Here is a 27,629-nt window from a genome sequence, read left to right as displayed (position 1 = left end):
CAGATGAGAAACAAGTGCAGCCTACACTAAGGTGATGGCTTTGGAGTTGGAAAGAAGTGGATGAGATATTTGAAGATACTTATTGGAAGCAGAATCAACAGTATTCACTGATGGATTAAACATGGAGAATGAGAGGAAAGGAGGAATCAGGAATGATTCACAGGTTTCTTGCTTGAGTAACTGGATGTAGAGTGGTTCCCTTTACTAAAATGATGGAAGTCTGGAAGAGGAAAACATTTCAGGAGAGAGAACCAAGAGTTTAGTGTACACATGTGATACTTCAGACATCCAAAAGAGACACAAATGGAAAAAGCAAGCTATGCACAGAACACAGTAACATAAACTAAGAGAAGATTTGGGCTAGAATATAAATATGGACATTCTTGGCCCAGAGAATTACAGCCACATGAATAGATGAGCTGCCCAAAGGGCACCAAGGGTGAGCCACAAAGAATTTCTGCACTTTCAGAATAAGCACAGAAAAAGTCTCTAAAGGTAGAAGTAGGAAGAAAGCTGGAAGACGGAATGTCATGAGGTCAGATACAGCATGTCAAGGAAAGAGCTGCCTCTTCTGCCTAATGTCACAGAGAAGACAAGAACAGAAAGGCTTTTTCTCCAACTTGGAGACCATTGGCAGCCTTATTAGAAGCAATGACGACTTCTTTGGGAAAGCAGGCCTTGAGGTGGACATGAGATAAAACAGAAGACTAGAATGTGTTCACATTATCTAAGACAGAGGCTCACATCTGTAATCCCAGCACTTTGGTAGGTGTAGGTGGGAGGATCACTTGAGCCCAGGAGTTTGAGTAACAGCTTGGGTAACATACCGAGACCCTGTCTCTACAAAAAAAAAAAAATTAAAAAAGATATTAGCTGGGTGTGATGGTATACGCCTGTAGTCCACAGCTATTTGTGAGGCTGAGGCAGGCAGATCACTTGAGCCCAGGAGGTCAAGGCTGCAGTGAGTCACGATGGCACCACTGCACTCAGCCCAGGTGAAAGAGCAAGGCCTTGTCTCTAAATAAATAAACAAATAAATAAAATCTATGACAGAACTTTGATGAAATATTGCTTCATCAAAGATGATAAAATAATATTTTGAATCCAAAGGGGGTAAAACATATGAATTGCAATTCTACGGCCAACACATATCTTCCAGGTTCGCCGCTGGACAAAGGTTTCCTGCAGGAAAAATCTAGGTGGCCAGTTGTCCTGCAAAAATAAGGAGATATTCTGGGAAGGCCACCAGGCACATACAAGCTCACAGCATGACACCCATGCAGTGAGGCATTTGCTTACCATGGGCCTGGCCCTGTCAGAGGTACTAGGAATATGAAACTTAGTAAGTGCTTGTCCCAGGACATTAATCAGAGGAAAAGACAGTGTAACAGATAATCATCAAGCAGTGTGACAATTTTCACATTGTATTTACTAGCTATTATCCGCACAGGGCAATGAAGAGATAGGGAAATGCTTGGGATGAAGAGTCAGGCTCATAGGCGGCCTTCTAGAATAGTTGATCTCCAAAGAAAGGACAAGCTGGACAGATTGCTGGAAGGTGGAAGACAGTCAAGAGGAGAGAGGTTATTTGGGGAGAAGGAACAGGACAGCCTCAATAAGACACAGAGCAATACGCTATCTGTGGTTAATTAAAATGCTTCCAATTATAGAACAAGGAGAAGGTAGGAAAAAGAAGGGAAAAGCCAAAATCTGAAGGGTCCTGTATTTCACAATAAAAGGAGTATTCGATCATCCTATGGGGATGGAGGTGCAGAACACTTAAAATGTTTCAAATAGGAAGGGACATGCTGGACAGATTTGTGTTAAATGGATGGTTTTGGCAGTGGTGTGGAGATGTATTTGAAAATGATGAGACTCAAGTCAGAAGGACCAAACGAGGCTGCTCCAGTTGTTTAGAAAAGATGATCAGAGATTGAACCTAAAATGTGGTAAGGGCATGGTGGGAGGAGTTGATTCAAGAAAAACAGCTGGTTGGGTGCAGTGGCTCATGCCTGTAATCCCAGCACTTTGGGAGGTCAAAGCAGGATAATCACTTGAGCCCAGCCTGGGCAACATAGTGAGACCTCAAGCCCACCTTAAAAAAAAAAAAAAAGCCAGGCATGGTGGTGTGCACCTACATAGTCCCAGCTACTCTGGAGGCTGAGCCAGGGATTGCTCAGGAGGCTGAGGCTGCAGTGAGCTGTGATCCCACTACTATACTTGAGCCTGGGCCACAGAGTGAAACCCTGTCTCAAAAAAGAAAAAAAACAAAAAAGAAAAGAAGTAGTTGACACTCAACACAGGTTTGAACTCTGTGGATCCATTTACATGTGGATTTTCTACCTCTGCCACTCCTAAGACAGCAAGACCAAACCCTCCTTTTCTTTCTCTTCCACAGTCTATGTAACATGAAGACAATGAAGATGAAGACCTTTATGATACTCCACTTCTAATGAACAAATTTTCTCTTCCTTATGACTTTAATAGCATTTTCCTTTCTCTGGTTTACTTTATTGTAAGAATACAGTATGTAATATATATAATTAACAAAATATGTGTTAACTGTTTATGTTATCGGTAAGTAGGCTATTAGTAGTTAAGTTCTGAGGGAGTAAAAGTTCTATGCAGATTTTTGACCGAGTGAAGGATCAGTGCCTCTATCTCCTGGGAGGTTCAAGAGTCAACTGTACATATGAACTGCAGTCAAGATGGCTTGATGACCAAATGATGCAGAGTAGAAAGGAAGTGACTGAGAAGATGAATGGACCTATAGATGAAATCAAAGACATAAGAAAAAATGCAGGTTTAAGTGAAAAGGTGCTGAGTGCAATTTGGGACCCACTGAGTTTGAAGTTCAAGGGAACATGTGAGTGGATATGTGGAGCAGGCAGCTGTTTACATGAGTCTGAAGCTTAGCGCAAAGATGCGAGTTGGAGATACCATTGTTTTTAAAATTAGCTTCAGCCTGGGCACAGTGGCTTATACCTGTAATCCCAGCACTTTGGGAGGCTGAGGCAGGCGGATTGCTTGAGCCCAGGAATTCAAGACCAGCCTGGGCAACATGGCAAGCTGGTCTTGAACTCCCCATGGCAAACTCGTCTCTATAAAAAAACACAAAAAATTAGCCAGGCATGGTGGCACGAGCTTGTAGTCCCAGCTACCCAGGAGGCTGAGGTAGGAAGATCACCTGAGCCCGGGAGGTCAAAGCTGCAGTGAGCCATGATCGGGCCACTGCACTCTGGCCTGGGTGACACAGTGAGACCTTGTCTCAAATAAATAAATAAATAAATAATAAAATAAAATTAGCTTCATTGAGGTGTAATCCCCATAAATTCCCCACAAAATAATAAACCAACCTTAAATCTGGCGAGTTCTGATAAATGCATGCACAATCACATAACCACCACAGGCATCATGATACAGAGTATTTCTGTCAGCCTCCAAAAGTCCCCTCCTGTCCCTTGGAGACACTATTTGGAGAGCGGTCAATAAAAGGTGATCATTTAAGCTCTGAGTGTGAAGGAGGCCCCATGGAGGGGATATGCAGACTGAGAGCAAGGAGGGAGAAACAAACATACAGGAAGAGGCTAGGAAAGGAGGAGGCCGCAGGGCATCCACAGAGGTACCCAGTAAGCCAAGAAGGAAGGCAGAGGTTCTATAAACATGGACTGGCCAACAGTGGCAACTGTTTATAGAGACAATAATAACTAAGATATACTATCTTTTTTTCTTTAAGTACATTGCATTGGTTAATTAGGCCAGAAGAGCCCTTGGAGTCAGTTGCAGTAAACTGATGAATGCAGAAGATCCTGTGCAATGGGTGAGGGAACTGAAGAAGAGAAAGAAGACAGAATACCGAGAGGATGCTGTAGAAAGACTGGGATTTGACTGCAGCTAGGGGAAAGTGCCCTGGGATTGTGGAAAGAGAATCCTGGACCCGGAGTTAGGACCTGGACTCTTGCTCCTTGCCTACCCCTTACTGGCTGTGTGATCTTAGACAATCCTCTATTTGCCCAGGCCTGTTTCCTTGTCTGTAAAATAGAGTGGCTGAGTCAGATGGTCTACACCATTCCTTCTATTTTGATTCTGTGGCACCCTATGCACGTCTCACAACATGGAGATCATGAGCTAATGGTTAAGACTGGCAAGAACAATTTCAATGAACTGGTGGGAATGGTATGAATTGAAATGTGAGTAAAGAGTCCCTCCAGGAAACCTGACTATGAAGCACACTAGAAAAAGGAGGGAGAAGAACATGTGTTTTGAGTATCTACTGTAGAACTTCAACGTCATGAGACAACATTTTGAGGTCCAGATGGGGCAGCCCCTGACTAGAGAGCCGGGCCAGTGCCCACAAACTCCAGGAGAACGAACATTTATTAGATACATAGTAAATGTTAATAACTCCGCAACGTGCTCCATGTGTGGAAAAAGCTAGAGGGCCAATGTCCTTCCCGTCCCCAATTAATCCTACCATCTCTGGAATCATTTATTGTGGATTATGTGTAAATTTGTATCACATTCAACCTTTAAGGAGCAAAAAAAAAAAAAAAAGATTCTCCAAAATATTTTATTCAAAACAAAATCTTCACTGCAAATTTAGATTAATAATCTGAGGATTGCGGCACAAAGAAAATACTTTTCACAAAATCAGAAAGCATTAGGCAGAAGAAATGGGATTCATAATCAGATCTGTCTTCAATTTCAAATCTCCCTATTACGTAACAGCTACTGACTATTACCCTTCTTTTCGTGTTGCACACCTTGTTTTTCATCCATTTTTTCGACTGCAGGGTTTTATATAGTATTTAACCTTCTCAGACTTATATTTAAGTTTAAATCCCTTTTAATTAGGTATCCTAGTCTCAATCAAATAATACTCTTTTCAGTCTTTGAAAGATGTACACAAATATTTATCAATATTCCAAGTCATGGTCCAGAAAAATCTAACCTTATTCTTGACCATAGCTGTGTATCCAGGTTTAATTATCTCCTGTAATTTTCTTTTCACTCCTGAGGTCTCAAGCCTCAGCAAGAAGAAGAGATGAAAATACCACCTATGTTGCTAAATCCTTCAATTCCTACCTAGGGCATCTAAGTCAAAAGACAGATGTCACATTTCTTTTCGTGATAAAATTTATTCCTACATGATACACCTGTCTTTTGACAAAGGCTTAGATAATAACATTGCATTTTACCTAATCTGGAAAAAATGCACAAACTACTCCAAATGAGAACTTATAGAAATTTAACTTGGCTAACAAAGAATGTGAACAACAAATGAATATTTATTTTATATTCTTCTTGCTGACACATTATTTTTAGGCTTCTTTTTGTAGAACTTTGTGTACTTTAAGTTAATTTTCTACATCAGTTCAAATAATATGGTCTACTGTGTATTTTTAATTGTAGAGGTTATCACATAAAATTTTATAACTTAAATAGAATGATGAATTAAAAAATGGCGATAGTAATGATGATGACAATGTTGAACAAATTAGTGAACTGGCACAAAAGAAATATATGAAACTGAATCCTAATATCTGGTCAGTTAGGCACATCACTCTAAGCTCTTACTAATCAGGTTTAATAGGGAGGTATACGTCTGCATAGTCATTTTTGACCCTTAGTCACTAGGTGCTTTAAAAATGCAATTGCAAAACTTAAGTATGTTAAAAAATATTTGAGGTATTATCCTATGTAAGCGCAGGATAAAGATAAGCTTTCTAAATATCACTAAGATTTTAGGTATAATTCAAGCCTTAATGATAAATTCTCCTGATCAAGTAACTCTAACCAACTTAATGTGTAAATACTATTTATATTTCCTCATTCATTTTTGAAAAATTTATTCTTAGATGGTATTATAATATATAACAATTTATAAATATCAGAAAATACAAACCATGAACAGATAAGAAGAAACAGGCATATTCCCTTTCATAAACAATCCACTAAGAAATGAGTCCAGCTTTGCTTCATTTAAAATGCACAAGCACCACCACAATCACACACACACACACACAGACTAACGCAATCATTTAAAATCACCCTTACACATTTTTTAAATTACACATGAATATCAATCTCTTGTAGGTATATGTTAAGCATTACAAAATAAAAACAAAGGAGAAGAGTAATTTTCTGCCTTACTGTTTTAAGACTTCTCATTCAAAAACATGTAAATGCAGGACACATTTTTGGGACAACTGAGGAAATCCAAATATGAACCTCTTACAGATACTCTTAAGAATACTTCCATAAGTATTATGAAATGACTTTTTTTTAATTTAGTGAATTGCTTTAGCTAATGATGCCATAATTGAACCAAAAAAAAAAAATCCTTATTCTTAGGAGATGTCATGATACCTGCAACTTTCTTTCATGTAGCTCAGATTGATTTTAAAAAGGGTGCAGAGAGAGAAAACACAACCAAATATTCTTATCTGGTGGATCTGGCGTTCCGACACACAGGCACACATACATGTTCATTGTGTTAGTCTTTTAACTTTTCTATAGGCTTCAAAAATTTCAAAGTAAAAACTTGAAAAACTCTCATTTCATATGATTTTAATTACTAATATTTGTTTCACAAGAAACAATTTGATCCAATCCATGCGCTATGAGACATTATCCAAGCTATGTTCTTCCAGCTGTCCTCAGCAGTTCGAAAGGATTTCATGTATTTAAATGAGAGAAAAGTGCAGATTTACTTGGGGAAGGAAGAAGGGAAAGTGGCTTCAAAGTTTGGGAGTTTGCCTGGCACACAGATGCCACATTTTGTGAGGCTAGGCTCTGTCTCAGTCTTCTCAGCCCTTCCCTGCCAGCTGACTGATGGCTATCTGCAGGGAGCCACAGGGGGTCCTCCACTGGGGTGTGAGTGCAGAGACAAGATAAGGAAAATGCAGTCACCCCAAACTGAAGGGAGAAGGATCTCCCTGGGGTTTTCATTTGGATGCATCTCCAGATAGGGGCAGGTAGGGAAGTGGAAAGAGCTCTTAGAAACCAGGTGATAAAGCATAAAGAAATATTAAAATGAGCCATCCTCTGCTCAGCTTCTTAGAAATGATGACTTAGGAAATGATTTCATTGTAAATGAACTTCTTTCTTGTATTCATCATGGCAAAGCATAAAACTACTATGAAACTAAGGGGGGAAAAAACCCACGTATTAATTTTGAAACCAAGAGAGTAAGTCTCAAACTCAGGGATAGTGTCTTTAAACAGAATAATGGGCACATGGCGCTTAATAAATGTAGGAGTTTTAAAAATCCTGTTGTGAGCAAGTATTTTCCTCACTACCCAGAAGACAAAGGAAAACAGTGAGTGTTGACAACATGGTATTAAAAAGCCACCTCTACCCAATTTGTTATCCCCAAATATATATATTCTTTTTAATTTACTCTAAGCCAGCACGTTGGCTTATAGCATCTTACTTTTGTGTCATTATCTCTCTGCCATACACACAAGTCATGGCTGGGGATTTCAACTCACGGTGATACTATGCTAAGATTCCAGATCTCAGTAGTGTTGGCATAAGCACTGGTCTCTTCAGTCATAGAGAAGACAATATCCTAGGGAGACTGGAATTAGTCCTATTTTGCACCATTCAAGCCAAAATGCTGCTTATCAAGAAGCAAGTAATTGCTAGCTAATGGCTATGAGGGAAAAAAAAAAAAACATTGCATTTCAATCTAAGCATCTTTTGGCCCATGACAATAAATAAAGCTGTGGAGAGTGTAAACATAAAGTAGGGACCGTTTCTTGAGGAGGTTAAATAGCAAACATTAAAAAAGGCGAGTTACCTCATCTGACTGGGAGGGACTGATTCTGGGCATTGGTGATACTTGGGGCGTTTTCAACTGTGTGCTGTTGCTGTCTGGCACAAGCTCTCGGTGGACGGTTTGGATGTGGTTCTGGAGTTCATTTTCAGACTCAAACTTAACGTTGCAGCTAGAGCAACGCGTCTTCAGTCCCCCCACCTTGCCTTTCCCCTCGATGGCACTCAGATTCTCATTCTGGCCCAAGCCTGGTCTATTCGTGCCGGGAGGGACATTGATGCCTGGGCTGGCGCTTTTACTGAGATTCACGCAGCCAGCACACAGACCATATGGCAGGCCATTGATGTCAAGTTTCACCAGATCTTGCTTGGAACGGAATTCTTTGAGGCAAGATGCGCACTTGTACAGTTTTTGGACGTGCTGGCCACGCCCTGTGGTCTGAACTGCAGACCCATTCCCTGTCTTTTGCATGTGGAATGTCCCATGGATTTTGAGTTCCAAGGTGGAGGTCACTGTCTGCATGCACACCACGCAGCGAAAGCCCGTCAGGGAATTCCTCAAGTCAGGGTGCATTTGGCAATGCTCTAAAAACTCCTCTTCGCTCTGGAGAGGCATCTTGCAAATCCGGCAGTTTCCAGTATCAAGACTCTTACTATGTGTGACTTTGTGTTCAGTAAGAGTTAAAAGGGAGGGAAACCGCTCCCCGCAAATAGGGCACATGTAGTGTTTGACAGGGCCTAGGTGGGTCTGCATATGTTCACGGAGGCCATTTTCGGAGAAGAAGGTTCGAGAGCACACGTTGCACTTGTAATTCCCTTTAATGAGCTCAGCTTTCTTTTTCACGATGGCACTTTCTCCAGGTCTGATGTTGTGGTCTCGCAGCTGGTGATTCTGCAGCAAAGTTTCCATAGTGTAGGCTGCCCCGCAAATGTCACAGCCGTACATAGGCTCAGAGGTGTCAACATCTTCTTCGCTCCCATCGTGACTGTTGTGGGACTCCTGGCTGTTGGTCAGCAGAGTCTGCAGCTCCACTTCCTCTTTCTGCACTTGCTCGGAAGCTCCATTTGTTCCACAGTTGGGTGTCTTGGTTTCGAATACACAATGTTTTTCTCGCAAGTGTTTTTCTAGCAAAATGATTGCATGGAAGGCTTTGCTACAGAATTTGCAGTTGTACTTCTTACTGTGAGTGGTGATGTGGCACTGCAGCTCCACCTCGGTGCCAAAGGACTCGCCACAGAAAATGCACTTATGCACTTTCCCTTGGTTTTCCAGGTGGTTGTGTTTCACATGGAGCTGCAAGTCAGTCTCATTGCGGAAGTCCCAGTTGCAAGATGTGCACCTATAGACTTTCTTTTCGTTACTGTGCTTCACAGCCAAGTGGAGCTGAATGGACACTTTGGAGTCAAAAACTTCCTGGCAGAGGGTGCAGCGAAAGAACACGAAGGTGTGCATGTCCAGCAGGTGTTTCTGAAGGTCATCCACCGATGTGAATTGCTTGTCACAACTCTCACAGATGTAATATGTTGAGGTGATCATAAAGTGAATCGTAACATGCTTCAGCAAGGATTCTTGGTTGGGGAATTCCTTGTTGCACTGAGGACAGGTCAATTTTGGAAGCACAGTGTCGAGATGAGTTTTTAGGTGAGTCTGAAAGCTGCCTAGGGATGTGTACTTAGCACCACATTGATTACAGATATATTCTCCAGCTGGACGCGCAGGTGCACCTCCTACTCCCTGCATCATCTTAAGAGATGTCTGCTCTATGGCCACAGGAGATAGGGGGCTTAAGGCCCTGGATTTCTTCCCATTGTGGATATAATTCAGGGCCAAGGGAATGTTTTTATGATTCTCTTTGATATGCTTGTTCAGTTTAAGAACACTGTTGAATATTGGCGAATTTGTACAATAGGAACAAGAATAGACTTCTACTACTGGTTCCTTGGGAGTCCCAAGCACTGGAGACCCAAATCGGGAGCCACTGAGATCACAATGGACCTGTCTTATATGCTCTTCAAGGGAAGAGTCAGTGAGAAACCCCATATAGCAATGGGGACAAAAGAATGCATTACTATCTTTAGCTGCAGGGTTTGCAAATCCATGAGAACATCGGATGTGTTCCTGAAGAGTGTTGAGGTCATTGACAACTTCAGAACAGAAGTTACACTGGTAGACAATGGCAGGCATGGCAGAAACAATCAGTCCTGGGTCCTGAGCTTCATGCACTTGCTTAAGATGTTCATTTAGGTTATAGAGTGATGGCAGGACCTCCAAGCAATACTGACAAATATGGGCCTGTTCTGGCTTATCTAAGTGCATAGTTTTCAGGTGAATCTGCAGAACTGCAAGACTTGAAAATAACTGCTTGTTGCAGTAAATACAGCTGTAGGTCACTTTTGCTTGTTTACTCGAGGGACCAGTCAAGTCAGGGGTTTGTTGAGCGGCCCTCTTCCTCCCTCGACTCTTTGGGATGGGCGGGGCAGCTTCCACCATGGTTGAGCTGTCCACTGAGAGGTTGGAATCTGGAGTCGTGCTGGACACGGAAGTGTAGCCCACCGTGACCAGGGAAGGGCTGTTGCTGTGATTGCACGACTCGGGTTGCTGGTGACTGTCCATGTGGCTGTACAGTTCCTCAACTGTGTGGAAACTCTCAGAACAAATGCTGCATGAGTTCTTCTTCTCCCCGCCGTGCACCTGCTCCATGTGGTTCATGAGGGAGGTTTCCTCTACAAAGAGCTCGTGGCAGTAGACACACTGGAGGGCCGCTCGGTCCTCGTTTGGGGAGCATTCGGGGTGGCACTCTGCAATGTGTTTTTGGAGGTCTTCTGGGAAGTCAAAGCCTTCCTCACACTGACTGCACTTCTGAGTGTCCTTCATCTTCCAGTCCTCCATCCTGGAACCGGACTGGGAGCCGTCCTTATTCCTCTCGTGAACCTGCATGTGTCCGTGTAAGGAACTAGAGGACAGGAACCCACGGCGACAAATGGCACATTTATATGGCTTGTTGGACGTGTGAGTCTTTAAGTGGATCTTCAAGTGATCACTTCTGGAAAACGCAGCATCACATTCACTGCAGTGGTACTTCTTGTCCCCGGTGTGGAGTTTTATATGGCGATCTCGGCTGCGCTTGTGTTTGAACAGCCTACTGCAGTAGGTGCATTTGAAAGGCAGTTTGTCGCTGTGACTCTGCTCATGGTGCTTTAGGTAGCTGAGGCGGCTAAACGACTTGTCACAGAATTGACATGGGTACGGAAGCCCAGGACCACCTTCTTCCTCTCCAAAATCGCAACCTTCTCCATGGCTAGGGGAAGTCTGATCCTTGCTAGAAGGTGAGGAAGCTGGCCAAGAGCAAGTTGGATCATCTTCAACATCCACTCCATCTGCAACAAGAAGCAATGACACATTTCATCTGACATGTTGAGACTGAAGAGTGAGTTTACCATACCATTTCAACCAGCACACAGAAATGGGCCCTCCTGAACCTTTCAAGAAAAAAAAAAAAAAATGAAAGAGAGAATATTTGAGTGAGACATTTTCAAATCTGAGCCCAAAGCACTTATTCTGCATTTACTTTTTTGTTGAATTGTAAAATATAAGAGGATATTAAATAGTTCTATGTCTAAATTACCCTTTTATTACTTTTTATCATTCTTCCTTAGAAGCAAGGTATATATTATACATTGACAATTTTATTAAAATGCAGATTTTAATATATTTAATGTTTCCTTTGTATTCATTCTAAAATGATTTGCATATTATGTGAGCATCTGAAGAACCAAATGAAAAGAGGAAATATTACAGGAATGATTTAAAATTAATGCAGTCAACCCAGATGTCTAATATTTAATAAAAAATTCCCTCTGCATTTTGCTTGTTTTTATATAAAAAGGCAATTCTGAAGACCAAAATCTTTTATGGGGTTCTTATTGATACAGACCTTATTGCTTTCAGCAAAAAAATATTAAAAAGTAAGCACATGAAAGAAGACAGAAAACACAATAATAATTATGTCTTGTGTAATGAAAGACAACCAGGATTTCTTCAATAACTGAAATTCGAATACCACAGACCAGAAAATGGATTATTAAATGTTAGAAGGGTAGTGCTAGATATTACATGTAGCTAGGATCAGCTAGGATCAAGAAAAAATGAGAGTTTCACAAGGGCCAGATTTTAATAGTGTATTTTGTTTGGAAAGTTCAAGAGGTGGCCCACCATATCTTCCTTTTGCAAAAGCTTCAGCAGCCTGAACTTCCTTAGCTAAACAGGACCTGCACTTTGAGGTGAGCAGAGACAAAGCAACTTGTGAAAAACTGGAAACAGGAAAAGTGATAAATGATTATGGTAAATGCTGAAAGATTTACGAGTGACAAAAAGAAGACAAACAAGACCGAGAGCCAGATACAAACTTAGCAAGTTATCCATAAAGGAACGTTACCTTGTGTTAGGTGATTTAAAAAACTATGTTCTTAGCAAATGTGCAGTTATTTCTGTTGCCTTCTTGATATCCAAGCGGAAAATAAGGCCATCTCGAAACAGGTTGTGAAATCTCTTTTTTGCTTTTCACAACCTATTATTCAAGATCAGAAGAAATTCTAAAAGCTTTTCCCTCTCCAAAGGAGCACAATTTTTCAAAAATACACACATGTAAAGACCATGGAGTGGAGGTGGTGGGGATAGTGTTTTAGTTAGTATAACAGGCTTAAGTAGAGCATCATCAGAATGTTCTAATGGTATTCAATTAGAGTATGTTTTTAAACAAATAAGTTTTTTTAATTCTTCAAGGCTGAAGTTCACTAGCAAGCTAAATTGTTAACATAAAAGTAGAAACTGGTGAGCATTATGTAAACGAATTCCACGTCTGCTTTCTTTAAGGTAACAAGATTTTACTAGATTGTCAGCCTCTTCCTTATCCACAGGAAACAGATGAGGATCATTCCTTTCCTGCATCTAGAAACTGATGACAACACCATCTCACTATCAATGCCAGATGGCAACCCTCTCACTCTGAGAAAACAACCAAACACCATTCCTGGATCCCTGCCCACTGCAACAAAGCTTCTCCATACAAGTTGAAAACCGCATGATTTTGCATCCTCATTTATATGACTCTATAACCCAACAAGTTTCTAGCAGAAGAAAGGGGACGTGGATGTGATTTATACTTAAAGTGAATACAGCAGGAACGTATGCAGATAAACTCAACTCACCATTCGACATACAAAAAAACAATTCTTAAACACTAAAATGATGATCTAGTTTTCCCCTTTAAAAAGTGTTGTCATCTAAAGCTAATATACCTGAAACAAATCAAGGTTTCAAAGATTTATCCTAATGGAAAAAAAAACGGCTATTTATTAAATGTGCTCAACATTCTAGGTAAAATCTACCACATTTCACATATATCTTTTAGGCTTAAATCCTGCCACTTCATTTAAAAGATATTTTCAAACACATTTTCTCATTTATACATTTGGGGAAAACAGTGAATCACAATTTGTCATGCATCTAGCCTAGACGGATGTAACTGCTCAGCCTGAAAATTTAGCAAGTGAATTTATTATTAAATTGCAGATTGTGTCCAGGCATGACATATTTTATACAAATACATAAAGAATTATAGAGCGATGAACCATTATAAAAATTGTGCAATCCCTAACACCATGCTTGAAGCAGGTTCTTGTCTGTGGTCCATGCCTGACTATATTTATTATATAACTGTTCTCTTAAGCTTGTAAATTTTCAGTGACATGTCAAGTGAGCTGAAGGTTAGGATCAAGGTTTTAACCAGGATTCAAGACAGCTAGAAACCTTTTCTTTCTCCTCTCTAGTCTCCATTACTTGTCTTTGTAAGGTAAATTACACAAAACCCCTATAGCAGTCGTAAGGCTCGGGGACTGCGCAGAAGTAAATAGTTTGAGCAAGGAATGCTACTTTTAGAAAAATAAAGGTTCCCTGAAAGGCTGATTTCGGTTTTAAAATATAAAATGTAAAACTCTCATTTGCCAGTGCTATAAATGGATTGCATTCTCCCAGGATGCACAGGGACTCACTGACAGAACTCCCAGCAGGCTAGTCCACGCTCTTCAGGTATCACACGTCTCCAAGACTTTTGTGGTGATGGTCTCCCCGCCAACAAACTCTGAGGGCCACCTAAGTCTTTGAGAGTTATCCATCCCCATTAACTTAGGCTTTTTGGCAGCCACAGCGCTAACTATGCTTAAATGGTGAATATAGATTTAAATGATGTCAATTTCTTTTTACACGTGGAAAAACTGTAGAGGATTCTTACAACTCAGGTTCCTGAATCAACTTTACCTTTCTTTTCCCTTCGGCACTAAGTGCTACTTAAAGGGACTGTCTTTCTGTGTGATGGCAAGTTTTCTGCATTTCAATGTGAAGTACTTAACATGTCCACGTTAAATTTTAATTTTTGAAACCAGTCACTTCACTTGAGCTGACTCTCCGAGAGCTGTAGCTCTTACAGCCGAGAAAGCTTTGCTGGAAACCAGCTCTGTGGCCTAAAAAGTCTATTTAAAGATGCAAATGTGTGTGCATGGTTAGTGCAGATGTTTTTCTACAGCAACTGTACTTGCTGAGTTTCACCATTTCCATAAAGCACATTAAAACAAGTGTGTGAACACTCCGAGATGAAAGTCTCCAACACTCCTGAGACTTTCAGTGGAAAGTAGAGCCGCCTGACTTTTCTCCAAGCAGACAGGAATGCCCATGATTCAGCAGCCTGAGTAAATAAAAGAGGTCCTTATTTCCTAATTTCGCTGGCTGGCCACACTGCAGCAGCCTCTGTGTTTCTGCCAAAGGGGATGCAGAACTGGAACTACACCCAGCCGCTGAAGGCCTGTCTTTGTTAGCCAGCCAGGCTTTCCGGACCATCTTCTGGCAGCAGAACGGCCATATCCTGCAAGGAAGACCTCCATCTCGGGCTCAGCGCTTCTCTAGTCTGCCTAAAAGGACGAAACAACAGATTTTGCTGGGTCTGTGTTGGAGGAGGACAGCTGGAAACTCAGTTAGCAGCAGAGTAACACCTGTTCAGGCATATTTATGGGGGAAAGTGCTCACTAACAGAAAAGTGAAGTCATACTAGAAGGAGTTATTCCACAGAAAAAAGGCAAGAGAACACAAAGTACCTTTGTGACGTGAGCCACCAGCCCCTCGTGTGCCAACCTGGGAAGGAGGAAGCAGAGACTGGAAGTGATTCGATCTCAGCTCCTGCTGATGGACAGACAAGCAGGCAAATGAGGGTCTGATAAGTCTCACTTTATGGCCTGCCATTGTGGAAGAGAAATGCTGAGGGTTCTGGCTACTCATTGGTGTTCAAGTTCAATCGAATTAGCCAGAAATTAAAAATTAAGATCAAGGAGAGAGGAAGAGAATATGTGCAGGAGGGCTAGGACTAATTGTAATGCTTACTTTCTGATTAAGCAGGTCTTAATTTGTGTAGGATACACACTTCCTGAGGACAGGGACCAAGCCTTTCAGAAGGTTGATTCCAACACTAAGGGCCATCTGAAATTACTCAAGAGAAACTAATGTAAGAAAGTGGATGGAAATACTTTCATGCTTAAAGACATTATCTGAACCTCTAAAGTTATGGAAATTTCTGATACCTTAAGTTTTTTTTTTTTGGAGACAGATCTTGCTCTGTTGCCCAGGCTGGAGTGCAGTGGCACGATCTGGGTTCACTGCAACCTCCACCTCCCGGGTTCAAGCAATTCTCCTGCCTCAGCCTCTGGAGTAGCTGGGATTATAGGTGCATTCCACCACACTGGGTAATTTTTTATATTTTTAGTAGAGACAGGGTTTCATCATGTTGGTCAGGCTGGCATCGAACTCCTGACCTTGTGATCCGCCCGCCTCAGCCTCCCAAGTTCTTCATAGGGCCTGGTCTGCAAGAAACTGGCTTAACAATATCCTTTTGCTACCTGAGCTTCTTCACTGCAACAGCAGAGTACCCTCTTAACTGCCCATCAAGGACTCAGTATCATGTGTGCTAGTGCCACACAGCAAGGTTTCCTTAACAGGGACAGGATTTACATCAATGGTTACTTTTCAAGTAAGGAAAAGAAGCACAAATACTGATGGGTCTGGTACTTGTATAAGAACTAAAAGTCAAGAGTCTGGAGTTTTATTTCTAGCTTCATAACTGACTTAGACAGTGACCTGGCCAAGTCATTTAATCTGCTCCTACCTAGGTATTTCACCTGCAATATGAAGATAATAATTCTTGCTACTTACCCTCTGGGGTGTTACAAAGATTAGTGAATATTTCTAGGGCACCTTATCATGGCTGGAAGAAAAGCTGCATATGTAAACAAAAAGATTTATATGTGTTGTATTTATTTCTGTTTCCATGTGTAAGCTTCTATGAATATAGTACAAACATATTTTAATATTTTCTTTCCTTTAATAGAATCTCTGGAATATTAGCTTTAAGGACTGACCCAATGGCAATCTACAGTGCCTTGGACATTCACAGTTGTATACACAGCTAGCAAGAAAATAAAATATAAAGAGTTGGTGATATCTAAAAATTAATAAATCCATGCTGCGTATGTTCCAAGCATTAAATGATCAAACATAGAATATAACCTTCAGTCTTTATAGGCAGGTAACCTTGGCACAAGTGTTTTTCTATGGAATTCTGAAGCCAAGAATGTGGTTTTGAAATTACCTCTCTTCTCCTTAAAACAGGAACAATACAATCAGTGTATTATTTGGCATAACAGTAAGTTAATTCAGATTTTATGAGGGTCAAACAGTAGGGTAAGACATGAGACCAGAACAAAATTTCAGGTTTTCCCCACTTGCCTTACTTAATTTTTTACCTCCGCCAGCAGGCTGTAGGGGCAGTTCTGAAATTTCTTACTAAATAGAATTCACGGTACTTTTTCAGTCATTAGCTACCTGAGACACCTTAACATAAGCTGAAACTCCTGAGGGAAATATACAGGTGTGCACAAACGCTAAGAGAAGTAGGGCTCTACTCAAAGGAACAATATTTTGAAACGCATGTTTAATAGGCATGGGTAACAAGGGTATTTGTCATGTTACTTCAATGTCAACACAGTTACAATTTTACAGCATCATATTTAAAATCCTCTAACCAAACTACAAAATACATTTTTAAAGGAATGATCTAAATTGCTAAAAGATAAGGTCATGCTAAAAAAAAAAAAAAAACTATTATGCATTATGACACAATTGCTTCCCCTCATTCTCAATAGAAATGTCAACAGTTTTAGAAAAGCTACAACTTTCATAATATAACTCTCATGCTTCTTTTTTTAAAAGAATCAACAGTTCCACATTAAATTCACTCCTTTGTCATATAACTTAACTTCTTGAAAACGAATACTCTTTACTGGGTGTTCAAATGAGAAATGTGAACTTTAAAATTATTTATAATTCACAGATGCTTTTAAATTCTGTAATATTTCAAACTGTTCTAGAAGGACCAATTAAGTGAATTAACAGTTAGGTTATGAGGAAAAAGGGTGGTCACCCACTAATAACAGCAGCTGTGGGGAGCAGGAATTGGTGGTGCACATTTTTTAACAGTCTTAAGATGAATTCCAGATATCAGCGCTCAAGCTCAGAGGTGTTTTTGTTTTTGTTTTGTTTTGTTTTTGGCCTTCAAAACTCCATAGTAAGAGGCTCACTTTTCCCCAACAACACTTTAACACTTCAGATGAGCCAACAAAGAGATAAGGAGTTGTTATCACATCTCCGTTGCTCTCCTTAGGTAATCCTGTGCTTTACATCTATTCTTTCTCCAGACACATTTCGATGGCGTGCGCAGAGAGAAGTACAAATGTTTTGCTTGCTGTTGCTTAAAGTTCATTTGAACAGACGGAGCTCAATGAATTCCATCTTCCGCAGCCAAATTAAACAGAAAACAGTGCATTCTTAAGCAGTTCACACTTAACTCCACCTCTGAAATCAGAGGAAAAAGCTGACGTGAAACCAGTTAAAGAACAGTCATCGTCTCTCGCACGGAAATCAAGACATTGTGTTTCTGAAGCCAGACAGAAGGAAAAGTGGTTTCCAATTATGTAGGGGGTGAGAACTGCTTTTCTTTTTCTATCTTTTGGCTCACTTAAAAATATATATAACTAATGATAAGCACCTACCTCTTGGCTTTCAATAATTGGCAATTGTGTATTACACATCTGCTTACAGTGCTGTGACTGAGGGTGTTCTAAGCTGTTTAACAGGTTTATCTTTCTTTGAATAATGAGAGACATCACCAGAGTGGATTTCCTGAGTCTGTATTCTTTTTTTTTTCTCATCTATGTTGAGTTAGAAGGCATTCATTAGTTATTGTGTACTCTTGTGTTTATATATGACCTCATACCACAGAGAATTTAAAGCAGTTTTTCATTGCTTTAATTCATTTATGTAATCAACATTTATTAAACACCTATGTGTTCAGGTCTAATATTGGCTTATGAACTTTAAAAACTACTTTTTTTTTTTGAAGTTTTGATTTCCTTGTCTATAATATCAGAAAATTTCAGCCTGCCTCAAGATATGAGGTATTGTAAGAATCAAATATGACATTATATGAAGGAGTTTTCTGTACTGCTAAAATATAAAAACGTACCACATTATCACTACTATTACGAAAGCCAAAGTAACCTGTGATAACTGATCGATGATAACTCATAAATGTGAGAACAGCAGAAAGGAATAAAAATTAACTATAATTTAGTTGTAGTTTTCATATTGAGATTCTAAAAATTTTTAATGACTTAAAAGGCATTTATGTTTATAAATAAACAAAAATAAATATTTAAATAACAATGTTATTTAAATAACAATTTAATAAGCATTATTATTATTTTAATTAATATTAATTTATTAGCAATATTATTCTTTTTAAATAACAATGTATTAACAATAAATAAAAATAAAAACATTCCAAAAAAATCTTCTGAATGCCACTCAAAGATATCTTGAAAATCGATGTGCAGTAGCTCATTTAATAGCTGCACACACTGGCAAGTTGTGATTCATTCATTAGTGCTGTAAAGTCCCCGCAATGGAATGGCCTGCATTCAAAGTCCTGGAGCCACATTCCTTAGTGCCAGCACCACTCTATTAGTCACTACTTTGCTTATTTAGAAATTCCTGAAGGCCAAGTCTATTTCATTTCAAAACCCTGTGCACTAATGTGAAATACACGTATTGAGCTTTGAAGGATGACCCACACTTTTTAAAAACAGTAAATTTCTCAATGCTACCAAATTAACCATTCGGGATTTTAAATTAACTTCTCGGGGGAAGCAGAAGGTAAAGGTGATTCTTTCACTGAGAAAACTAAGTTTGGAAATGGCTTCATTAGGGAATCATGGATCTTAGAAACTTCATTCCACCATGTTAATGGTTTTGGAAACACCGCCATAAACCACCAGAATTTTCAAATAAAGAAATCAAATTCTATTTCAAAGCAGCATCTGGTCTAACAGAATGTTCTGTCTTGTTAAACTAGACTTTACTAACTACTTTTCCAACATGTAGGCGTTGGTCCAAGGCTGGAAAACTTCTGGTCACCAGGAATTACAACAGTCCTGAAATGGTATTTATTGGAGCTGAATTTCACCTGTATTATATCCATGGCAGCGGTAACGCCAACATGAATTTTCGGCAGCCTGAAAAGGCCACACTGTATACTTCACTGCAGACAAGGCCACTGGAGAATACAAAAGTGTTGAAAGGCTAAAATTTAATTAATGAACAATTAGCACCCCTTGTGGGTTCATTGTGCAGTAAAGTGATAAATATGGTTTGCTAATGTAGAAAAAGCTGTTAGAAAGATTAGGGGGGAACTATTACTACAATTATCCAAGTGCCATTATATTACAGCTGACCTCAGTAAGAGTTCTTGATTTGGATATTCATGTGTCTAACAAATGATAGGAACCATTAAGGTCTGTGGCAAATAATCATTTTGAATTTTGTTAAGGCACAGACTGACTCACACAGGTTGTCAGGCTCGGGTGAAAAAGCCACTGAAATGCTAGTGAGTACACCTAGCCAACCCCCCAACAGCTGCGACTCAAAGCACTATCGTTGTCTGCTCCTCTGTTTCATGAATTTAATGAGGAAGTTATATGCTACAGTGGTATTAAGAAACCCAGGGATGTTGGACTATCTTGAGACTTTATGTAAAAGAAAGAGTCTACAGTAGGGCCAGTCACTAACATGCCTTATACAACGGAAATTTTATAGTGTTTCAACAGAATTATTACCTTTCACATTAACACTTACATGGCAAAACTGAAATGAAAAAGTGAGATTGGATTCCAAGTAACCCAAATGATATATGGAGATCCTTTATTTCAAATGAGATAATGTTTATAAAAGTGCTATATAAACTGCAAAGCCAAAGCTATTTTATTAAAATAATCTTTAGTTAGGGTATGACAAAATATCTCTACACAGGTCACGTAATATCAAGTACATGTATTTACAGAGTTTTTAAATTTATCTAATTCAGCAAAATATAAAAGAGGCATTCTGATAATAAGGCTAATTATCAATTTGAGGACTTCCCAGGGACCTCTTGGCCCTTTATGTTTTATTTTTCACTTTTGGTTTGATTGTCTCTTCTCTAGAATCTCTACCTTAGAATGAATATGATGATAACATCCAAGCCAGTTCATTTCATCATTTTTTTCTTGGTAACAGCCCTGGTAATTTATTTATGGGAACCAGTACAGTTAAAATTACGGCACATTGCATGTGTACGCTTCCATGCTTTTATCCAGAGTTGACTAAATGTTCAGAATAGATTAAGTGATTTATGCCAAGGTAGTTTTTCAAATATTTTAAATAACTCTCATTATATAAGTGCTAATCATAGTAATTTATCACTTAATAGGACTAAGTATCCGTACAATCATGTCTTGATGAAATATGTCCCTAAGGGAAGGTTTTATGATGCTACTTTCTACTGATTAATATCTATAATCATATTTTTATTAAATTATGTATGTATATATGTGTATATATATAAATACTATATTATTATCTGAGATGATATATCTTGGCAAATATTCCGAAACCTGTGACAAAATCTGGCCTGAAAAACCCCATGACACCGCCATATACTAGCAACTTACTTTGCCTCCAACCAAGATACTTTAAAAATAACAAAATAGTGTATAAGAAAAGAATTGAAGGCAGTGTGGCCACAGTTACAAGACAGGTTTCTAATATTCAAAGACATAAAACCTACCAGCACAGTTTTAGAATCTTGACTGACTCAATGCTGTCTGTACCAAAGGGCTGGTCTCTGAAATCTTTACAAAGCTTCCTCCCACATCTGAGCTCTGCTCTTTTCTCTTAAGATGACCTGTTGTTTGGCATGGATTGTGCATACCTCTGGGCCTGACTTTGGGGATCAAAGGAAAGAAAATGAGTGAATGTGATTGAAGCCTACACAGAGAAAAGAAAGTCAAGGCTGTCATTCCTAACTTTTCATGTATATATGAAACATAAGATTTAAGACCTGTGAGAAATGTGGGACTTTAGGGGTAAAAAAAAAGTGCTAATTTTACAGATGAACAAAATAGGTCAACGAGGATGAGCAACATATTATAATCTTGTACTAACAATAGTAGTTGACAGTGGCAGTGAAACGCACACCCAAATCCCCAGTGCCCAGGCAAGCACCTTGGCTCTACGTATTAGAAAACCCTTAAAGTCCATCCTTCCTACACTCTCCTCCACTAAAACAACAACAACAGCAGCAACTTAAATGCTGATATTTTTTATGGATAAATGAATAAACCTAAAATGATGTTTAATATTATTTTTCTTTTTAAAAAATTCATTGTTTTTCATATTATTAAACTAATTCATGCTAATTGATGTATGTATTCACACCTATACAGAAGAAAACAAAAATTGCCTAACAACTCTACAAACCCGTAACTCTCTTTTAACAAGTCATGACAGCCTATTTCTTAATTTGATTTCACTGCTGGCTATTGACTAGAAAAATCCTATACACACACACACTTCCTTAACAGTGGGTCTGTCTCCCTCTTTCCCTTTCTTCCGTCCTCTCCTCTGACCGGGGTGATGTGGTTAGATCAGGTATTGACAAATAAAAGCAGAAAAAAAAGGCACAAATTGGCGCTGTGGCCAGCTTCACTGTCCTCTCACACCCTTGCCTGTGGGGACACATTCCCTGCCATTGATTCCTTCTCACCTGTCCGTTAAGCCACCCTTCTTTGATTATTATTCCAGTGACCCTGGCTGTACACAACAAAACCAAAGGCTGACCCTCTACCACAGCCAGATGACACAGAGCAGCATTTCTTAGTCGAATCCACCAATCACCAGCAGACCAACTGCTTGAATTGCCTGTTAAAAATGCAGACACCTGGACTCCACCCCACACCTCCTGACTTTGAACTTCTGAGGATGGGGCCCAGAAATTCCCTTTTTCAGCAAGTTTCCTGAGTCTTCACTTGCATTCCCAAGCTTGGGAATCACCTTAAAATGTTTTCTTTCTCCTGAATTACCTAAGTCCTTGCTTGAAATTTGCTGCACTTGGCTGTGGCTTCCCATGTTTGCTCCTCTATAACGGAACATCATTGATGGAGGGCTTTCTTATTCAATGACCAAACTGAATCCCAGTTCTTCCAAGAAGTGGCTTTTACAGAAAGAAAATTAGATCACTATATTCTTTACCCTCCTATCATTTACCAGGCCCCCTCCCACTTTGAGTAGGACTCCATAGTTCAAATATTTTCAGTGAAATACTCAATTAGCTCCGGCAAGTAACTTCCTCTCTGTAAGCGTGTTGGCAGGAGCTTATACATTTCCAGAAAAAGAGAGTGACCATTTTGAAGAGTTATACAGTTCCAAGTACATAAAGGCTGGCGTTACATGATTAGGAAACACCGTTCTGAGTAGGTAGCCGTGTTTCAAGTGTGTACATGAAAAAAATCTGTCTTCCTAAACTTTTGTTGATGATTACTTTCAAGCTGCATTAGCTGGATGAGAAATATCAATATGCTATCAAAGGCAGCTCACCCTGCCAACCATTTCAACATAGAAAGAAGGTTGTCACAAAACTACAAAGCAAATGAGTATCTGGAGTAAGACGTGAGAAAAGAGGAAGGGAGCTTCCTATAATCAGCAATACTTTCTTTTTCCACTCAGGAAGGTGTGGCTAGAATTGCTGATTAAATGCTTCAAGTTGGACCTCGCTAGCAATTCTTTGTTCTTGTTCACAGGCTCGTATCAGTCTCTTGCAACTTCTGGGTTCAGAATGTAAGTGTGGTATGCCATACAGTAAATTAAGCCTTCTGCTGTCAGAGCTGGAAATAGGAGGGGGGGAACAGAAAAAGGGCTTGATCGCAAGTGATTTTTATTGGCTTCATTTACATCCTGTTTAAGGTTTTCTGAGTAGCTCAAGGTGTCTTATCTCTGGCTACCAGGGGGTATTTTGCAGTCAAAGCAGTTAACACACTTTGTCTCTCCCTCTCCTCCTGTCCCTTTCCCTCAAGCTCTCTTTTTTTCAAGCCATCTTATCTTATCACACACATCTCTTCAGGCTGAGGAGAACCCATACTTATCAGAAGCAGCTTACTCCATTGTCATTCAGGGCTGCTAAAAACAAACGATAGTTTAAGTCAAAAGAAAATCAGTTAACCTCTTCTGCACTCCCTTTTGAAATCCTCCGAAGGGCCTCACCTTTATTAGAAGTGCCCCTCAAATTTCCATCCATACAGCACATCCCATCTCCTACAGCACAGTAAGAAGACTAGGGACAAAGTTGCTGGTCACAGTTGGACACTGAGGGCACCTAAGGCACATCAGACTCTTCCCCACCCCTAGTTGACTTCATGATATCACAGGAAGTGGAAGCTCCAAACACCTATAAGGAAAAAACAACAACAAACAGAAACTAGAGTGGGGGAAAGTGGGGAACAGTAGTCAAAAGACAAGGGACCTTTCCCCAGATATGCCTGAGTGCTTGCCAATGGCACCCACATAAACACGAGAGGGCTGTTAGAAACACAGGCATCTTCTCTAACAGCGACACAGACACCGTTACTCAAATCTATTAAATCATCACGCAATGTGCCAGAGAGTCTGAGTGTTGAAGAGCTTGATCTTCTGTTAAAAACTCGGCAACGATGGCCCTTGACTCCGAGTACACATTGGAATCGTCCAAAGAGATTTAAAAAATACATATTGGATCCATTCTCAGGCAGATTAAATCAGACTCTGAGAGTTAAGATCCAGAGAGGGGGCAGGCTGGACTGACAACCGCTACCCTAGATTCAAAATCCCATGGAAGCTGGTCTAAAAGACAGATTCCACAAAACAAACCTCTTTCTTTTCTGGACTCCCCTATCCCTCGACAGGCAGGCCAGCACTGGGGTGAGTTTTCTGCACTACTTTAGATGATATGCAATGAACCGGATATTTAAAAAAAAAAAAAAGTTAAAGCAAGCAATACTGAACACTCTCATCACTCACCATTATTACAGGCAAAAGTGCAATATGTGAACAGTTATTAGGCATCTCATCTGTATGTTTTATACTCCCTTTAAAAATTCCCATTCCTCTTCTCCTTCATACCCCAGCACCCCATGGGCTCCCTTATATTAGTGATAACCCCATACTTTCACCTGCAGTGAAGGCTCTCTTAATTGTCCATTATCTTAGTGTGTCAGCACAAAGGAGCAGGAACGGAATCCTTGTCCAAATGGTTTCACCTCCCTCTCCTGAGAGTGATGCCCTTGTCAAGGCATTAAAGACACGAAAACCTGCCACTTATCAGAATTGTATTTGAATCGAACCACTGTCCTTGAAAACGGTAGGCAGGAGATATTATCAAACCGCACCGCATTGCCAGCTCCAGTTCCATGGTGGCTCGAATAATCTAAAAAGATACGATCCAAACTTTGCCATGCATTCCTCATAATAGAATTACAGGGAACAATGCAAACATGTTCGCTGATTTTTTTAAGTGGTTAAGTACAAAGAAATGCATGGGTCAGGTTGTTGATGAATACAAATGTAACGGTTCCAAGCCTTAGGACACCTTTGAACGTAAACTCACCAAGGAGCCAAACCATGAAACTCTTCTAATTACTCCATACCTTCAATTCTTAGCAAAGGTAAGTCAAGACTAGTAAAACACCACATTTATCTTTGTTATAATGAGGGGGGAAATGTGCACATCTTTAGTAATCCTATGGACAGATTAAAAAACAAAGCACATTCTAAAGAGCATTTAAAAACAAAACTGAAAGAAAAAACATTATTTTGAAGTATTCAGGCCAATTTGTGTGCCTTCCACATGTCTCTATGTCCTCACTTTCTACACTTTTTTTCTTATTCTATTCAAAGCCACACTGCCTTAGAAAAAAGAATTTATGCGTGCTTTTAACAAGTAAACAAGTGTACAAATTAATTCAGAGAGCAGTAATTTTGAAAATTTTCTATGTTTAATGTGCACTGCAGTTAAACTACTTTTTCTGTACAAATTAATTTACTGCATCAGTGATCGATGTTTATGTTTAGGCAATTTTATTTCTCAGTATGGTAAAATTAGACCTAATAGTTGCAACCTGTTATGTCCAATCTGTCACTGAAATTCAAATTGCCTTTTTCCTATTATTCAAGGAGCAATTTGGAGGAATTAAAGCCATCTAAAAACGGAAGACAAACAATTCTCTGTAAGGACTCAATAGCCTGTGTCATCAACCAAATCCACACCCTCTGATCTCTTCTGAGCAGGTTCTTTCAACATTTTTCTGAGGTTCTTAAACTTTCACATTTACCAAGCCGCACAAGAGGAAATTTTAGGTTGAAACCAAAAATTTTACCCTACCAATTTTCAGCCTTCGAGAGAGGTAATCAAAAGTTCAAAGATTATAATGTTGACTTCCAAATACGAACTCTCACCTAAAAAACTCCCAGTCTTCATGGCATATATATTTGCTCCATCCTTTTTTTATTTTTTTGCTTGTTTTGCTTGATCTGGGAGTATTTTTTTTCTTGCACAATGAGTTTAATTTGCAATTTCCTTCTTACTAGGGAGAATTCAATTATTTAGATGCATCAGATTTAAATTGTGCAGTGATGGATGCTGAAATTGGGAAACAAATGAGATCCCATTTTTGGACAAATTTTGTTTTGCTTGGTTTTTCTCATTGTTAAGCTATCGAATGTAATGGGTGATTCTTGTTCTAGACTGTGAATACAAAGAACATATCAAATGGAGAGAATGGGAGGGGACAAACTGAAAAGGTGCAAAGCCACCACAGGCCCCTTGCAGGGGTTGGGTGATGTCAAAGCAGGCTACAACTAAAAGGGGCCATAATCTGATGAGACTTCACTTCAAATACGCAATGACATCATGTTACAATATGTTCTCGCTAGATTTGGGGTTTCTTCAACAAAAAAACCCCAAATAAACTGTTGATATAATCATCCCTTGGTGTAAGAGAATTTCTGAAAATGCTTCTTTTGTAACACTCCCTGACTGCCATTTCTATTCCCAAGTCTGCCTTCCCCAAAAGAGTTTGCCCTGATTTTGAGGAGATCACCTGTAGACTTAGAAAGGCTGCATCTGATTAAAGAATCTCAGTTTTCCCTTATGGTTACGTTTGTACATTATTTGTGGAACTCAACATTTCTATCAAACACTACTCATCTTTTTTTCACAGTGGTCAATACTGGTTTGAAGTTTTTTTTCTTCTTGTCCTTTTGTTTAGCTTACAAAGCCAAATTAAATGGTGTCATGCCTCAATTTAAGTCTACTTAATGTCACATATGGCCTCAACTTATATGCTATAGCAAAATAACTTCATTCCCTCAGGGAAAGAAAAAAGACGTAACTCAAGAGGTAGCTCTTCCCAGCCACTGACACTTTGCCACACAGCTTTCTCTCTAGATCGAAGAGTATACAATTAAAAGAGGAAATCACTTGTTCAGAACTGGATATCAAAGCTCAGAGTTATTCTATATCAGCAGAAGATCTGGTGTCAAAATAACTGAAATAAAACTGAAATGAGTATCTTTGTTTCCTTTCTCACTCTCTTTTTTAACTTTTCCATGATCACTTGTTAAATTCTAAGACGAATTCATTTCCTCAACAAGGTTGCTTAGATCATCAAGCTGATTAATAATTTTACTTCAAGGCAGGACTGATTAATGTGGATTATTCAATTGATTAATACTGTTACTATATTGCACATCCAAGTGCTCTAAGTGTCTTGTTTTCATAATTTTTTTAATTATTGAAATAAGTTCTAATTAATGTGACTTGGTCTTATGTCTAGTCTAGAGAACTTCATTGTAACGTAAAATTGAGGACTTCGTGTGTTTTTTTGGGCGGGGAGGGGCTCTCCCAATACCAAAAAATTTAGAAAAGGCAAATGAAAACAGCATATTGATTCATAGCATTTTAAAACTCAGCTCTATGATGATATGAATCTATTGTTTACCCACATAAATTCACTGGCTTCAAAATGCCAAACTTACATGTGACGCAGACAAATGAACCACCAACACCTTCACCTTCTCACTCTCCCCAAGGTAAGTCCTTGCCATAGTCCACTGAAAAACTCCAAGACTCCCTTCCTTCCAATAGTGGTAAGTACAGGAAATCAGTCATCCTGCCCTGCCAGATGCAGGTGCAGGGAGGGGACTCCACCATACCCTGGCAGTGTTTACTCTGCCTGTGCAGAAGTTCTCCTGCTTTCAACTTTCCCAGAGACATTCTAATATGCAAACTGTGTATGCAATGTACACACACACACACACACACACACACTGCGTATGCAATGTATACACA

The 27,629-nt window shown here is 39.5% G+C and overlaps 1 protein-coding gene across 3 annotated transcripts in view; it reads right to left on the bottom strand.

Annotated features, from left to right (window-relative positions):
- Positions 1-27,629, bottom strand: part of ZNF521 (zinc finger protein 521) — a 294,208-nt gene that overhangs the window by 155,948 nt on the left and 110,631 nt on the right. For all 3 annotated transcript variants that reach the window (XM_017498379.2, XM_017498367.1, XM_017498370.1), the window contains one exon: positions 7,805-11,157. In XM_017498379.2, the coding sequence (XP_017353868.1) occupies positions 7,805-10,717 (2,913 nt within the window). In that variant the 5' untranslated portion in view covers positions 10,718-11,157. The remainder of the gene's footprint in view (positions 1-7,804; positions 11,158-27,629) is intronic.

The sequence above is a fragment of the Cebus imitator genome, unplaced genomic scaffold (genome assembly GCF_001604975.1).
Source record: "Cebus imitator isolate Cc_AM_T3 unplaced genomic scaffold, Cebus_imitator-1.0 Scaffold12, whole genome shotgun sequence".
Lineage (NCBI taxonomy): Eukaryota > Metazoa > Chordata > Mammalia > Primates > Cebidae > Cebus > Cebus imitator.
This window is presented reverse-complemented; position numbering and strand designations above follow the sequence as displayed.